Raw genomic sequence first — 14,923 nt, 5'->3', positions numbered from 1 at the left:
CTTCCTGACGTATTGAAGATCTCTCCTTTTTTTTGTGAAGAAACAGACGCCCTCGATAGGATGCCACCGTGCCTCTAGGATAAGGGCGACGGGGGTAGACCCACCGGGAGTGCCAAATAGGGGAAAAAGCCAAAGGCACAAAAAACCCCTGATGTCTTTGCTTGAGTGCGCTGGAGAAGATGATGGAGTTCCCCGGATATGGGTATGGTAAGCGGTGCGGACCAAACAGGCTCCAACAAGGAGGCATGGGAAGAGGTAAGTGTCTCTTGCATCAGCAACGAATACAGGAAGCAACAAGTAGGCACAAGGACGAGGCAAGACAGTCCAGAAAGCAGGCGCAGGTCGGTGTCAGCGGATCCAAGGAGGTACCAGGGGGAGGACAAGACAATCCAGTCAGCAGGCACAGGTCGGTAACAGTAAATCCAAAGAGGTACAAGTGGAAGGACCAAGACAATCCGGAAGACAGGAACAGGTCGGATAATCAGGAGGACAAAGGAGAAGGGCTGAGGGTCAAAGAAAGTAGGCAAGGGGGAAAAGCAAACTAGTAAACCAGAAGGAAAGGGATGAGAGAGAGAGAGAGAGAGAGAGAGAGAGAGAGAGAGAGAGAGAGAGAGAGAGAGAGAGAATGGAACAGGTAGGAATAATATGAACAAATTAATGAGAAGGGAAACAAAAAGGAAGCAACAGGGGCCAAGAAAGGGTAGGAAATCCTTATAAAAAGGAAACAAACAGCGAAGAAAACCCCCCACAGGGGAAGCAGCTGAATAAAACGGAGCGTCAGCAACACGGAAGAAAACCGGAAATGTTGCAACGCGTAAGAAGCAGGAAGTGATGGTATTTATACCTCCGGCTTCGCAAGCGTGCAACGTCTAGAACGGCACTGAGAGGAACCGTGCCGGGAAGCGCAATGGCGGAAATTACGCCCGCGATCCTACACCAGCGATTCCACAGTCGCCAAGGCTGCCGCGATGTGGCATCTATAACAGGCCCAGAGCACATGACCGGGTGTGGCCATTAGCACACAGCAATCGGTGGCGTCCATGTTCTGCACCTCTCCTAGCCGCATCTGTAGAAGTAGCCAAAAAACAGTGTGGCACAGGGCGCCTTGAGACCGTTAAAATGGAAGTAAATATTTTGCTATGTGGAATAGTTGAACTATTTCATTCGTTTTGCTACACAGCTTACAATTGAAAGCAGAAAATAATATATTTAATTTTTGTGGCATTTTTTCCTAAAAAAGAAACAAACCTTTGGTTGGCTGACAACACACACTAATGGATCTCTTTGTTATTTGTCCCTGAATCACCCGTACCAACAATTTTAAGGATATGATGTGTCTAATATCCACAAGGAATTGATAAGATTCAGTATAATGAAACCGGACATAAGAAAGTTACGTTTCTATCACTGAGATCCGTCGTTCGAGGCGTTTGCTCATCTTCACATAGGGACAATGGAAAATCATCAATAATGTAAGCATAGTTTTGCATAATATGTATGAGACTGAGGTTGGCAAGTGTGCTCTATGCGTGATGATTAACAATCTGCCCGATTAATGTTCAATTTTATGCAAAGTCTAGACATCGTACATGTAAATCTTGCCATAAATTGTTAATTAACATATGTATGTACTTTGTATATTTTTTTAAATGGGTACTGAAGTATATCTTTGCTTTTCCAAATTTACATAGCTACATTCTGCCGATGTGCGTTTGTCATGGATACAATCTTCCCGTGGATGGGTTCTTCAACCAGAATTGGACAGTAACCATCGACAACGCATCTGTAATAACAATATTCTGGGATGATCATCCAGTGCCAAAATGTCCTTCTGCGATGGCAGTAGTAAGAGTAACATGCCTGCCTATATGGTCTAAATACGTGCAGATGGAAAAGTCTTGCATTTCAAGGTGAAATGATTCCTTTCTTCTCACTAACAGAACACCAATGTGCATCGATCAAACATTGGTGGTGGTACATAAGTGCATTATATTCAACCACACCGAACTTTGACTAAAGAATGCAAATACAGGGATTAATCAATGGATCAAAGCAGTCGCCAATATTTAATGGAAGTAGACAGTTATAGAAAAATGCAATGCATGCTATGTTTGTTAGCTATCACTTCTATTGGCAAACGTTATCAATGTTTTCATTCATGTAATTTTCTATTTTGTGCATAATGTCAAAAATATAAGCACTTGTTACGTTTCCGACTATTGCTATTGACTTCAAAATATACATTATTTTCTCCTTTTTTTGAAAAGAAAGAACTTTTGGGCTGTGTCTGTATGTGTGTGTTGATTTTCCTGGTTTTGCATTCGGTAACGTTATGACATGGGTGATGACAGGGTACGTTTGGCTATGCTGTCCAAGAAGGTCATGAGAATAGGTGGAGCATATCGCTTTTGACTAGTGATGTCAACTGGAGGGACGGATAATCTGAATTACTGCCGTCGAGGGCACTTGAAGTTAGGGTGATGCATCAACGGCTAAGTTTAGCACAAGATGCCGGTCCGCAGCCCGTCAGTTTCTCATGTGTAAATGTGAGAAAAACTAAGGTAGTATGCATTGGAATTTTTTTGACTATCTATCGATGTATGCTTCAAAATATTTGCCCAATCGATTGGGCCAATAACATTTCTGAGCGAACTTCCACTTTAAAGGGAAGGTTATCAAGGAGTGCTAGTGGTGCCCCTCCACAATGGGTACAAGGCCTCGTTGCATGGAGGACCAGGCCTAGCAATTCAGGCTGGGCTGCTCCCATCGGTGATGGTAGCTGACAGATTTTGATATGGCTGGACCCCTTTTCCAATGGCACAGACGGGCTAAAAACAGTAGTGTGAATGGTTGCCCAGAGCAGTGACAGTGGCTCAGATTAATTCAAAACCTTCCACCCATTACATATGTGGTTATAGTTTGTCTCCCTAAATGAGAGAGGTTATTCACAGGCGTAGGGCCCTTGCTTGCTGCGCCATTGGGAACCAAGATGTACCTCGCTGATGAGGCCCAACAAGGACAAAACATGTCTGCGGTTGCTTGTGTTTCTATTCAGAGGGCACATGGCCTAGCAGTTCGGTCTGGGCTGCGGCCATTGGTGGCAACACCTGACTGATTTGCATATGGCTGGTCCCCTTTTGCAATGGCGTAAATGGGCTAAAAAACGGTATTGTGGAAGGTTGCTCAGAAGGGTGCCAGTGGTTCAGATTAATTCAAAACCTTACACCCATCACCTTTTTGGTTAGAGATTGCATATTACTTGTTCAGAGATTTATTTAAATCCTGATACTTGTTTCCAAATCCTTCTGCTGTACAATGCATTGTGCCAACCTGGGGAGTGGTTGGGCTCATATTCTGGCTGGGTGAATTTCTGCACCCACAGTGAAAAGGAAAAGGTTCTCCACCCTGTTTAATCTTCTTGTCCCACTTTATCATTGTGCATGGAATGGGCAGAGAGTGGGCACAAGAATCACTCACCAGGCATGCAGCATGCAGTTGTCACGTGGCCCATGCCGGAGGAGGGCCCGCGCTGGTTAGCAGGAATCATTCTGAACTGCTGAGCCCAATAGAAGGTGACGGAGTGACCTGGAGCGTGGTGCCCTCAATGATTATTTACTCTTCATGTGTGCATGTGTCTTATGTGGCGTGCTAGTGGTGCCCCTCAGTGGGCAGCATGCCACCTGTCATGTGGCTTTGAGTGAAGGTTCTCCAGGAGTGCATGTGGTGCCCCAACAATGGGTAGCAGGCCACCTGGCCATGTGGGTATGAGGAAAGGTTCTCCAGGAATGGAAGTGGTGTCCAGCCCCTCAATGGGTCATGGGCCATCTGGTCCTGTGGGTATGAAGGAAGGTTCTCCAGGAGTGCTAGTGGTGTTCCGAGATGTGAATGGTGGGTGTGAGGGAAGGTTCTCCGGGAGCCCTAGTGGTGCCCCACCACAATGGGTAGTAGGCCTCCTGGGCATGTGGGTATGAGGGAAGGTTCTCCAGGAGTGCTAGTGGTGCCCAGCCCCTCAGTGGCAGGAGGCCTCCTGGGCATGTGGGTATGAGGGAAGGTTCTCCAGGAGTGGTGCCCAGCCCCTCAGTGGGTAGCAGACCCCTTGGACATGTGGGTATGAGGAAAGACTCTCCAGGAGTGCCAGTGGAGCCCCAACAATGGGCAGCAGGCGCCCTGGTCATGTGGGTATAGGGAAGGTTCTCCAGGAACGGTGCCCAGCCCCTGAGTGGGTAGCAGGCCCCCTGATCATGTGGGTATGAGGGAAGGTTCTCCAGGAGTGGTGCCCAGCCCCTCAGTGGGTAGCAGACCCCCTGGGCATGTGGGTATGAGGGAAGGTTCTCCAGGAGTGGTGCCCAGACCCTTGGTGGGTAGCAGACCCCTTGGACATGTGGTTATGAGGAAAGACTCTCCAGGAGTGACAGTGGATCCCCAACAATTGGTAGCAGACCTCCTGGTCGTGTGAGTATGCGGGAAGGTTCTCCAGGAGTGGTGCCCAGCCCCTCAGTGGGTAGCAGACCCCTTGGACATGTGGGTATGAGGAAAGACTCTCCAGGAGTGCCAGTGGAGCCCCAACAATGGGCAGCAGCCCCCTGGTCATGTGGGTATGAGGGAGGGTTCTGCAGGAGTGCCAGTGATGCCCCAAGATGCTAATGGTAGGTATGAGGGAGGCTGATCCAATAGGCTGCAATTCCAGTTGAGGGAAGCAAGTGCATTGGTCTGGTGGAGTCGAGGACAGGCAACTCAGTGGGATGCAGTGGTAGTTGAACCCGTCCGAGGGAAGTGGTTGGCGCTTGGTCCAGTGGGGCAGATGGGAGGTTCTCTTTGGATGGTTGTGGCACCCCCTCGAAGGGTGTCACCTAGTCCAGTGGACACCACAGAAGGCACTTTTGAAGTGGCAATGGGGCCCCCCTCATCGTTAGCCGGCAGCCTGATCATGTGAGAATGAGGGCAAGTTCCCTTGGAGTGGTACCGCTGCCCCTTAGTTATTTTATTTTATTTTACTGGATATTTGTATGGCGTCTCCACAACAAATGGTGTTTGAAGGAGCCACAAGACAAAAGGGGGGGGGCAAGGCAGAAAGAAACAATTACGGTCCTATTAGGCCTTGTGACATTCGGATGGTGCAAGTGCAGTGACAAGAAGTGCGAGGTGGAGGGGTGTCGGTAGGACGAAATGTGAGTGCTATGGTGGGAAGGGAAGTGCAGGGTAAAGAGAAGAGAGTGTAAGTGAGAAAAGGGAAGAGGTAGAGGGGGAGGAGGGCCCAGGGGCCAGGCAAGTGCAAAGGGAGGCCAGGAGGACAAGTGCCAGGGATTGCATGGGGTGAAGGGGGAGGGTCCACATGCTAAGTACGAGGAGGGGGGTGTACTGGGTGGGCAGGCCTGGAGCCCTGTAGAACTCAGAGGCAACCAGGCAGCCAGCCACTGCGGCAGATAGAGGTGTTTGCAGGGGAGGGGGAGAGTGAAGGAGGAAGAGAAAAGGAGGGTCTTGGGGAGCTTCCAGAATTTAAGGAGATCTGGATGAAGCCTGAGATGGGCAGGGGGCATTAGAGTTTCCTGTGAAGGACAGAGATTTAACCCCCCCCCCCCACTCTCTGCTTAGAGAACAGTCTAATCTGCACAGAGTTGGAGGTAGAAGGGAGGTATTTAGGGAGAGAGAGTTGGATGTAGAAGGGTCCCAGGCCCCAGAAAGCCTTGTGGACGATGCAGAGGGTCTTGAACTTGACCCTACCAGCAACAGGGAGCCAGTGGAGAGATTCTAGGGCTGGAGAGATGTGATCCCTGTTCTTGAGGTCAAGGATAAGGCTTGCAGTCCTATTCTGGATTAGCTGAAGGGGGCGAAGGGAAGATATAGGAAGGTTAGGGAAGAGGCTGTTGCAATAGCCAGCCTAAAGAAGACCAGAGCACTGGAGACATTACATTTCTGGGGGAAGGCGAGGAAAGGGAGAATGCCTCTGAGGAGGTGCAGCTGATAGTGGGCCTTCTTGGCAAGGTCTGTGATATGAGGAGAGAAGGAGAGAGAGGAGTCAAAGATGACACCAAGGTTTTTTGCCTCACAAGAGGGTGAGGGGAAGGGGCTTATATAGGCTTGCCAAAGGGTAGGAGGGAAGGGGGGTACTGGGGTCCCAATGAGAAGGATCTCAGTCTTACTGGAATCAAGGCAGAGATCATTGGCAGCACACCATGCCTGAATAGCAGTCAGACAGTCAGGGATGAGAGAGGAAGAAGAGGAGGCAGGGGAGGGAAGCTTGAAGGAGTGCTGTGCGTCATCTGCATAACACTGGAAGTGAGGAGAGAAGGAGGAGATCAGGTGGGCCAGAGGGCCAAGGTAGACGTTGAAAAGCCGGCAAGAGGATAGAGCCTTGAGGGACACTGCAGGTGGAGAGTGTGATAGGGGAGAGAAAAGGGCCCAGTTGAACCTGGGAAGGTCATCAGAGAGGAATGAGGTCAGCTAATCCAGTGCCAGGCTGACATGAGAGCATCCAAGGTATGTCTGACTGAGTGCGTCGGACCGGAGGGATGAAAGGTGAGGGGAAGAAAGTCACAGAGGTTGCAGAAGAGTCCAGTGCCTGAATTAGGAGAGTCAAGGTGAATATTGAAGTCTCTGAGAAGGAGAATCTTGGAGGTGGAGGCAAGAAGAGAAGAGGTGAGGTCAGACTACTCCAAGAGGAAGAGGGAGACTGGACCAGGGGTCCTGTAGATGGTGTTGAGAGTCAACAAGTAGGTCCGAGTGGGAATGATAGTAGCAGGGATCCATTGAAGGAAGATCAATGCCACTCTGCCTCCAGACCGGTTAGGCCTGGTTTAGAGAGGATCCTATGGCCCTCAGGGAGGAGTGTGTCAAAACAGTGACAAATCTGACAGTGAACCACATCTCAATGAGAGCGAGAACGTCAAGGTCCAAGTCTTCAAGAAGGAGACAGACATCAGAGGAGTGTTTAACAGCAGAGCGAGAGTTGAGGGTAGCTATCTGAAGCTGGTTGCCACCTTTGGAGGCCTTCCGAAGAGGGGTACGGGATGTGATACGCTTGCCGGTGGAGCAAGAGGGGTGGCAGATGGAGGAGTGGCAGATGGAGGAGTGGCAGGAGAAGGGAAGAAGTTTATGAGAGATGAAAGACACCTATCAAGAAGGAGGAGGTTGGGCTGAGAGCCCTGGGCCATGACAGTGTCATTCAAATAGACATTAATGATTCATCTAGAGGATGGGAAGCATGCCAAAAGTACTTCCCATCTGGTGCCACCATGAATGGGTGAAGAAGAGAAATGGGAGAGGACAGAGACCATGTTGGGAGTCCATAGGGATGGGGAGATAAAGAGGATGTGAGTGACAGTCTGCTTGGAGGAAGCATCGACATAGGTGTCAGCGATGGGCAAGCCTGCATTGGAGACTGGGAGATTTTTGGGCTTTTTCCTTCCAGGCTTCAAGAGAGGTAGGATAGATGATAGAGTAGCAGTTAGAGTAAATTGGATGGATGGAGAGAACCATGGAGGGAGAGAGCAGAGAGATGGAAGGGAGTACGTGTAGTAGTACTGGTCCCCTTTATTGGGTAGCAGGCAGCCTGGTCATGTGAGAATGAAGGAAAGCTCCCTTGTAGTGGTACGGGTCCCCTTTATTGGGTAGCAGGCAGCCTGGTCATGTGAGAATGAAGGAAAGTTCCCTTGTAGTGGTACTGGTCCCCTTTATTGGGTAGCAGGCAGCCTGTTCATGTGAGAATGAAGGATAGTTCCCTTGTAGTGGTATTGGTCCCCTTTAATGGGGAGCAGGCCGCCTGGTCATGTGAGAATGAAGGAAAGTTCCCTTGTAGTGGTACTGGTCCTCTTTGGTGGGTAGCAGGCAGCCTGGTCATGTGATAATGAGGGAAAGTTCCCTTGTAGTGGTACTGGTCTCCTTCATTGGGTAGCAGGCAGCCTGGTCATGTGAGAATGAGGGGAAGTTCCCTTGTAGTGGTACTGGTCCTCTTTGGTGGGCAGCAGGCAGCCTGGTCATGTGAGAATGAAGGAAAGTTCCCTTGTAGTGGTACTGGTCCTCTTTGGTGGGTAGCAGGCAGCCTGGTCATGTGATAATGAAGGACAGTTCCCTTGTAGTGGTACTGGTCCTCTTTGGTGGGTAGCAGGCACCCTGGTCATGTGATAATGAAGGAAAGTTACCTTGTAGTGGTACTGATCTCCTTCATTGGGTAGCAGGCAGCCTGGTCATGTGAGAATGAGGGGAAGTTCTCTTGTAGTGGTACTGGTCCCCTTTATTGGGTAGCAGGCAGCCTGGTCATGTGTGAATGAAGGAAAGTTCCCTTGTAGTGGTACTGGTCCTTTTTGGTGGGTAGCAGGCAGCCTGGTCATGTGAGAATAAAGGAAAGTTCCCTTGTAGTGGTACTGGTCCTCTTTGGTGGGTAGCAGGCAGCCTGGTCATGTGATAATGAAGGAAAGTTCCCTTGTAGTGGTACTGGTCTCCTTCATTGGGTATCAGGCACCCTGGTCATGTGAGAATGAGGGGAAATTCCCTTGTAGTGGTACTGGTCCTCTTTGGTGGGTAGCAGGCAGCCTGGTCATGTGATAATGAAGGAAAGTTCCCTTGTAGTGGTACGGGTCTCCTTTATTGGGTAGCAGGCAGCCTGGTCATGTGAGAATGATGGGAAGTTCCCTTGTAGTGGTACTGGTCCTCTTTGGTGGGTAGCAGGCAGCCTGGCCATGTGGGAATGAAGGATAGTTCCCTTGTAGTGGTACTGGTCTCCTTTATTGGGTAGCAGGCAGCCTGGTCATGTGAGAATTAAGGAAAGTTCCCTTGTAGTGGTACTGGTCTCCTTTATTGGGTAGCAGGCAGCCTGGTCATGTGAGAATGAAGGATAGTTCCCTTGTAGTGGTATTGGTCCCCTTTAATGGGGAGCAGGCAGCCTGGTCATGTGAGAATGAAGGATAGTTCCCTTATAGTGGTATTGGTCCCCTTTAATGGGGAGCAGGCAGCCTGGTCATGTGAGAATGAGGGGAAGTTCCCTTGTAGTGGTACTGGTCCTCTTTGGTGGGTAGCAGGCCGCCTGGTCATGTGAGAATGAAGGATAGTTCCCTTGTAGTGGTATTGGTCGCCTTTAATGGGTATCAGGCAGCCTCGTCATGTGAGAATGAAGGAAAGTTCCCTTGTAGTGGTACTGGTCCTCTTTGATGGGTAGCAGACGGCCTGGTCATGTGAGAATGAAGGAAAGTTCCCTTGTAGTGGTACTGGTCCTCTTTGATGGGTAGCAGACAGCCTGGTCATGTGAGAATGAAGGAAAGTTCCCTTGTAGTGGTACTGGTCCTCTTTGGTGGGTAGCAGACAGTCTGGTCATGTGAGAATGAAGGAAAGTTCCCTGGTAGTGGTACTGGTCCACTTTGGTGGGTAGCAGGCAGCCTGGTCATGTGAGAATGAGGGGAAGTTCCCTTGTAGTGGTACTGGTCCTCTTTGGTGGGTAGCAGGCAGCCTGGTCATGTGAGAATGAAGGATAGTTCCCTTGTAGTGGTATTGGTCACCTTTAATGGGTAGCAGGTAGCCTGGTCATGTGAAAATTAAGGAAAGTTCCCTTGTAGTGGTACTGGTCTCCTTTAATGGGTAGCAGGCAGCCTGGTCATGTGAGAATGAGGGGAAGTTCCCTTGTATTGGTACTGGTCCTCTTTGGTGGGTAGCAGGCAGCCTGGTCATGTGAGAATGAAGGATAGTTCCCTTGTAGTGGTATTGGTCCCCTTTAATGGGTAGCAGGCAGCGTGGTCATGTGAGAATGAAGGAAAGTTCCCTTGTAGTGGTACTGGTCTCCTTTATTGGGTAGCAGGCAGCCTGGTCATGTGAGAATGAGGGGAAGTTCCCTTGTAGTGGTACTAGTCCCATTTAATGGGGATCAGGCAGCCTGGTCATGTGAGAATGAAGGATAGTTCCCTTGTAGTGGTACTGGTCTCCTTTATTGGGTAGCAGGTAGCCTGGTCATGTGAGAATGAGGGGAAGTTCCCTTGTAGTGGTACGGTCCCCTTTATTGGGTAGCATGCAGCCTGGTCATGTGAGAATGAAGGAAAGTTCCCTTGTAGTGGTACTGTTCCTCTTTGGTGGGTAGCAGGCAGCCTGGTCATGTGATAATGAAGGAAAGTTCCCTTGTAGTGGTACTGGTCTCCTTTATTGGGTAGCAGGCAGCCTGGTCATGTGAGAATGATGGAAAGTTCCCTTGTAGTGGTACTGGTCCCCTTTATTGGGTAGCAGGCAGCCTGGTCATGTGAGAATAAAGGAAAGTTCGCTTGTAGTGGTACTGGTCCTCTTTGGTGGGTAGCAGGCAGCCTGGTCATGTGATAATGAAGGATAGTTCCCTTGTAGTGGTATTGGTCCCCTTTAATGGGGAGCAGGCAGCCTGGTCATTTGAGAATGAAGGATAGTTCCCTTGTAGTGGTATTGGTCCCCTTTAATGGGGAGCAGGCAGCCTGGTCATGTGAGAATGAGGGGAAGTTCTCTTGTAGTGGTACTGGTCCCCTTTATTGGGTAGCAGGCAGCCTGGTCATGTGTGAATGAAGGAAAGTTCCCTTGTAGTGGTACTGGTCCTTTTTGGTGGGTAGCAGGCAGCCTGGTCATGTGAGAATAAAGGAAAGTTCCCTTGTAGTGGTACTGGTCCTCTTTGGTGGGTAGCAGGCAGCCTGGTCATGTGAGAATAAAGGAAAGTTCCCTTGTAGTGGTACTGGTCCTCTTTGGTGGGTAGCAGGCAGCCTGGTCATGTGATAATGAAGGAAAGTTCCCTTGTAGTGGTACTGGTCTCCTTCATTGGGTATCAGGCACCCTGGTCATGTGAGAATGAGGGGAAATTCCCTTGTAGTGGTACTGGTCCTCTTTGGTGGGTAGCAGGCAGCCTGGTCATGTGATAATGAAGGAAAGTTCCCTTGTAGTGGTACGGGTCTCCTTTATTGGGTAGCAGGCAGCCTGGTCATGTGAGAATGATGGGAAGTTCCCTTGTAGTGGTACTGGTCCTCTTTGGTGGGTAGCAGGCAGCCTGGCCATGTGGGAATGAAGGATAGTTCCCTTGTAGTGGTACTGGTCTCCTTTATTGGGTAGCAGGCAGCCTGGTCATGTGAGAATTAAGGAAAGTTCCCTTATAGTGGTATTGGTCCCCTTTAATGGGGAGCAGGCAGCCTGGTCATGTGAGAATGAGGGGAAGTTCCCTTGTAGTGGTACTGGTCCTCTTTGGTGGGTAGCAGGCCGCCTGGTCATGTGAGAATGAAGGATAGTTCCCTTGTAGTGGTATTGGTCGCCTTTAATGGGTATCAGGCAGCCTCGTCATGTGAGAATGAAGGAAAGTTCCCTTGTAGTGGTACTGGTCCTCTTTGATGGGTAGCAGACGGCCTGGTCATGTGAGAATGAAGGAAAGTTCCCTTGTAGTGGTACTGGTCCTCTCTGATGGGTAGCAGACAGCCTGGTCATGTGAGAATGAAGGAAAGTTCCCTTGTAGTGGTACTGGTCCTCTTTGGTGGGTAGCAGACCGTCTGGTCATGTGAGAATGAAGGAAAGTTCCCTGGTAGTGGTACTGGTCCACTTTGGTGGGTAGCAGGCAGCCTGGTCATGTGAGAATGAGGGGAAGTTCCCTTGTAGTGGTACTGGTCCTCTTTGGTGGGTAGCAGGCAGCCTGGTCATGTGAGAATGAAGGATAGTTCCCTTGTAGTGGTATTGGTCACCTTTAATGGGTAGCAGGTAGCCTGGTCATGTGAAAATTAAGGAAAGTTCCCTTGTAGTGGTACTGGTCTCCTTTAATGGGTAGCAGGCAGCCTGGTCATGTGAGAATGAGGGGAAGTTCCCTTGTATTGGTACTGGTCCTCTTTGGTGGGTAGCAGGCAGCCTGGTCATGTGAGAATGAAGGATAGTTCCCTTGTAGTGGTATTGGTCCCCTTTAATGGGTAGCAGGCAGCGTGGTCATGTGAGAATGAAGGAAAGTTCCCTTGTAGTGGTACTGGTCTCCTTTATTGGGTAGCAGGCAGCCTGGTCATGTGAGAATGAGGGGAAGTTCCCTTTTAGTGGTACTAGTCCCATTTAATGGGGATCAGGCAGCCTGGTCATGTGAGAATGAAGGATAGTTCCCTTGTAGTGGTACTGGTCTCCTTTATTGGGTAGCAGGTAGCCTGGTCATGTGAGAATGAGGGGAAGTTCCCTTGTAGTGGTACGGTCCCCTTTATTGGGTAGCATGCAGCCTGGTCATGTGAGAATGAAGGAAAGTTCCCTTGTAGTGGTACTGTTCCTCTTTGGTGGGTAGCAGGCAGCCTGGTCATGTGATAATGAAGGAAAGTTCCCTTGTAGTGGTACTGGTCTCCTTTATTGGGTAGCAGGCAGCCTGGTCATGTGAGAATGAGGGAAAGTTCGCTTGTAGTGGTACTGGTCCCCTTTATTGGGTAGCAGGCAGCCTGGTCATGTGAGAATAAAGGAAAGTTCCCTTGTAGTGGTACTGGTCCTCTTTGGTGGGTAGCAGGCAGCCTGGTCATGTGATAATGAAGGATAGTTCCCTTGTAGTGGTATTGGTCCCCTTTAATGGGGAGCAGGCAGCCTGGTCATTTGAGAATGAAGGATAGTTCCCTTGTAGTGGTATTGGTCCCCTTTAATGGGGAGCAGGCAGCCTGGTCATGTGAGAATGAAGGATAGTTCCCTTGTAGTGGTATTGGTCTCCTTTATTGGGTAGCAGGCAGCCTGGTCATGTGAGAATGAAGGAAAGTTCCCTTGTAGTGGTACTGGTCTCCTTTATTGGGTAGCAGGCAGCCTGGTCATGTGAGAATGAGGGGAAGTTCCCTTGTAGTGGTACTGGTCCTCTTTGGTGGGTAGCAGGCAGCCTGGTCATGTGAGAATGAAGGATAGTTCCCTTGTAGTGGTATTGGTCGCCTTTAATGGGTAGCAGGCAGCCTGGTCATGTGAGAATGAAGGAAAGTTCCCTTGTAGTGTTATTGGTCCCCTTTAATGGGGAACAATCAGCCTGGTCATGTGAGAATGAAGGATAGTTCCCTTGTAGTGGAATTGGTCCCCTTTAATGGGGAGCAGGCAGCCTGGTCATGTGAGAATGAAGGATAGTTCCCTTATAGTGGTATTGGTCCCTTTTAATGGGGAGCAGGCAGCCTGGTCATGTGAGAATGAGGGGAAGTTCCCTTGTAGTGGTACTGGTCCTCTTTGGTGGGTAGCAGGCAGCCTGGTCATGTGAGAATAAAGGATAGTTCCCTTGTAGTGGTATTGGTCGCCTTTAATGGGTAGCAGGAGAAGGGAAGAAGTTTATGAGAGATGGAAGACGCCTATCAAGAAGGAGGAGGTTGGGCTGAGAGCCCTGGGCCATGACAGTGTCATTCAAATAGACATTAATGATTCATCTAGAGGATGGGAAGCATGCCAAAAGTACTTCCCATCTGGTGCCACCATGAATGGGTGAAGAAGAGAAATGGGAGAGGACAGAGACCATGTTGGGAGTCCATAGGGATGGGGAGATAAAGAGGATGTGAGTGACAGTCTGCTTGGAGGAAGCATCGACATAGGTGTCAGCGATGGGCAGGCCTGCATTGGAGACTGGGAGATCTTTTTGGGCTTTTTCCTTCCAGGCTTCAAGAGCGGTAGGATAGATGATAGAGTAGCAGTTAGAGTAAATTGGATGGATGGAGAGAACCATGGAGGGAGAGAGCAGAGAGATGGAAGGGAGTACATGTAGTAGTACTGGTCCCCTTTATTGGGTAGCAGGCAGCCTGGTCATGTGAGAATGAAGGAAAGCTCCCTTGTAGTGGTACGGGTCCCCTTTATTGGGTAGCAGGCAGCCTGGTCATGTGAGAATGAAGGAAAGTTCCCTTGTAGTGGTACTGGTCCTCTTTGGTGGGTAGCAGGCAGCCTGGTCATGTGATAATGAAGGAAAGTTCCCTTGTAGTGGTACTGGTCTCTTTCATTGGGTAGCAGGCAGCCTGGTCATGTGAGAATGAAGGAAAGTTCCCTTGTAGTGGTACTGGTCCCCTTTATTGGGTAGCAGGCAGCCTGTTCATGTGAGAATGAAGGATAGTTCCCTTGTAGTGGTATTGGTCCCCTTTAATGGGGATCAGGCAGCCTGGTCATGTGAGAATGAAGGATAGTTCCCTTGTAGTGGTACTGGTCTGCTGTATTGGGTAGCAGGCAGCCTGGTCATGTGAGAATGAGGGGAAGTTCCCTTGTAGTGGTACTGGTCCCCTTTATTGGGTAGCAGGCAGCCTGGTCATGTGAGAATGAAGGAACGTTCCCTTGTAGTGGTACTGGTCCACTTTGGAGGGTAGCAGGCAGCCTGGTCATGTGAGAATGAGGGGAAGTTCCCTTGTAGTGGTACTGGTCCTCTTTGGTGGGTAGCAGGCAGCCTGGTCATGTGAGAATGAAGGATAGTTCCCTTGTAGTGGTATTGGTCCCCTTTAATGGGTAGCAGGCAGCCTGGTCATGTGAGAATGAAGGAAAGTTCCCTTGTAGTGGTACTGGTCTCCTTTATTGGGTAGCAGGCAGCCTGGTCATGTGAGAATGAGGGGACGTTCCCTTGTAGTGGTACTGGTCCCATTTAATGGGGATCAGGCAGCCTGGTCATGTGAGAATGAAGGATAGTTCCCTTGTAGTGGTACTGGTCTCCTTTATTGGGTAGCAGGTAGCCTGGTCATGTGAGAATGAGGGGAAGTTCCCTTGTATTGGTACTGGTCCTCTTTGGTGGGTAGCAGGCAGCCTGGTCATGTGAGAATGAAGGATAGTTCCCTTGTAGTGGTATTGGTCCCCTTTAATGGGTAGCAGGCAGCCTGGTCATGTGAGAATGAAGGAACGTTCCCTTGTAGTGGTACTGGTCTCCTTTAATCAGTAGCAGGCAGCCTGGTCATGTGAGAATGAGGGGAAGTTCCCTTGTATTGGTACTGGTCCTCTTTGGTGGGTAGCAGGCAGCCTGGTCATGTGAGAATGAAGGATAGTTCCCTTGTAGTGGTATTGG

The 14,923-nt window shown here is 49.7% G+C and overlaps 1 protein-coding gene across 1 annotated transcript in view; it reads left to right on the top strand.

Annotated features, from left to right (window-relative positions):
- Positions 1-245: 245 nt before the first annotated feature.
- LOC138527149 (fap1 adhesin-like) overlaps positions 246-14,923 on the top strand; it is a 127,036-nt gene continuing 112,358 nt past the window's right edge. The window contains exon 1 of the mRNA XM_069638256.1: positions 246-519. Within this exon, the coding sequence (XP_069494357.1) occupies positions 246-519 (274 nt within the window). The remainder of the gene's footprint in view (positions 520-14,923) is intronic.

This window comes from Ambystoma mexicanum, chromosome 14 (genome assembly GCF_040938575.1).
Source record: "Ambystoma mexicanum isolate Mex_15411 chromosome 14, UKY_AmexF1_1, whole genome shotgun sequence".
NCBI lineage: Eukaryota > Metazoa > Chordata > Amphibia > Caudata > Ambystomatidae > Ambystoma > Ambystoma mexicanum.
Note: the sequence above shows the minus strand (reverse complement) of the source record. Positions and strands in the feature narration are given on the sequence as shown.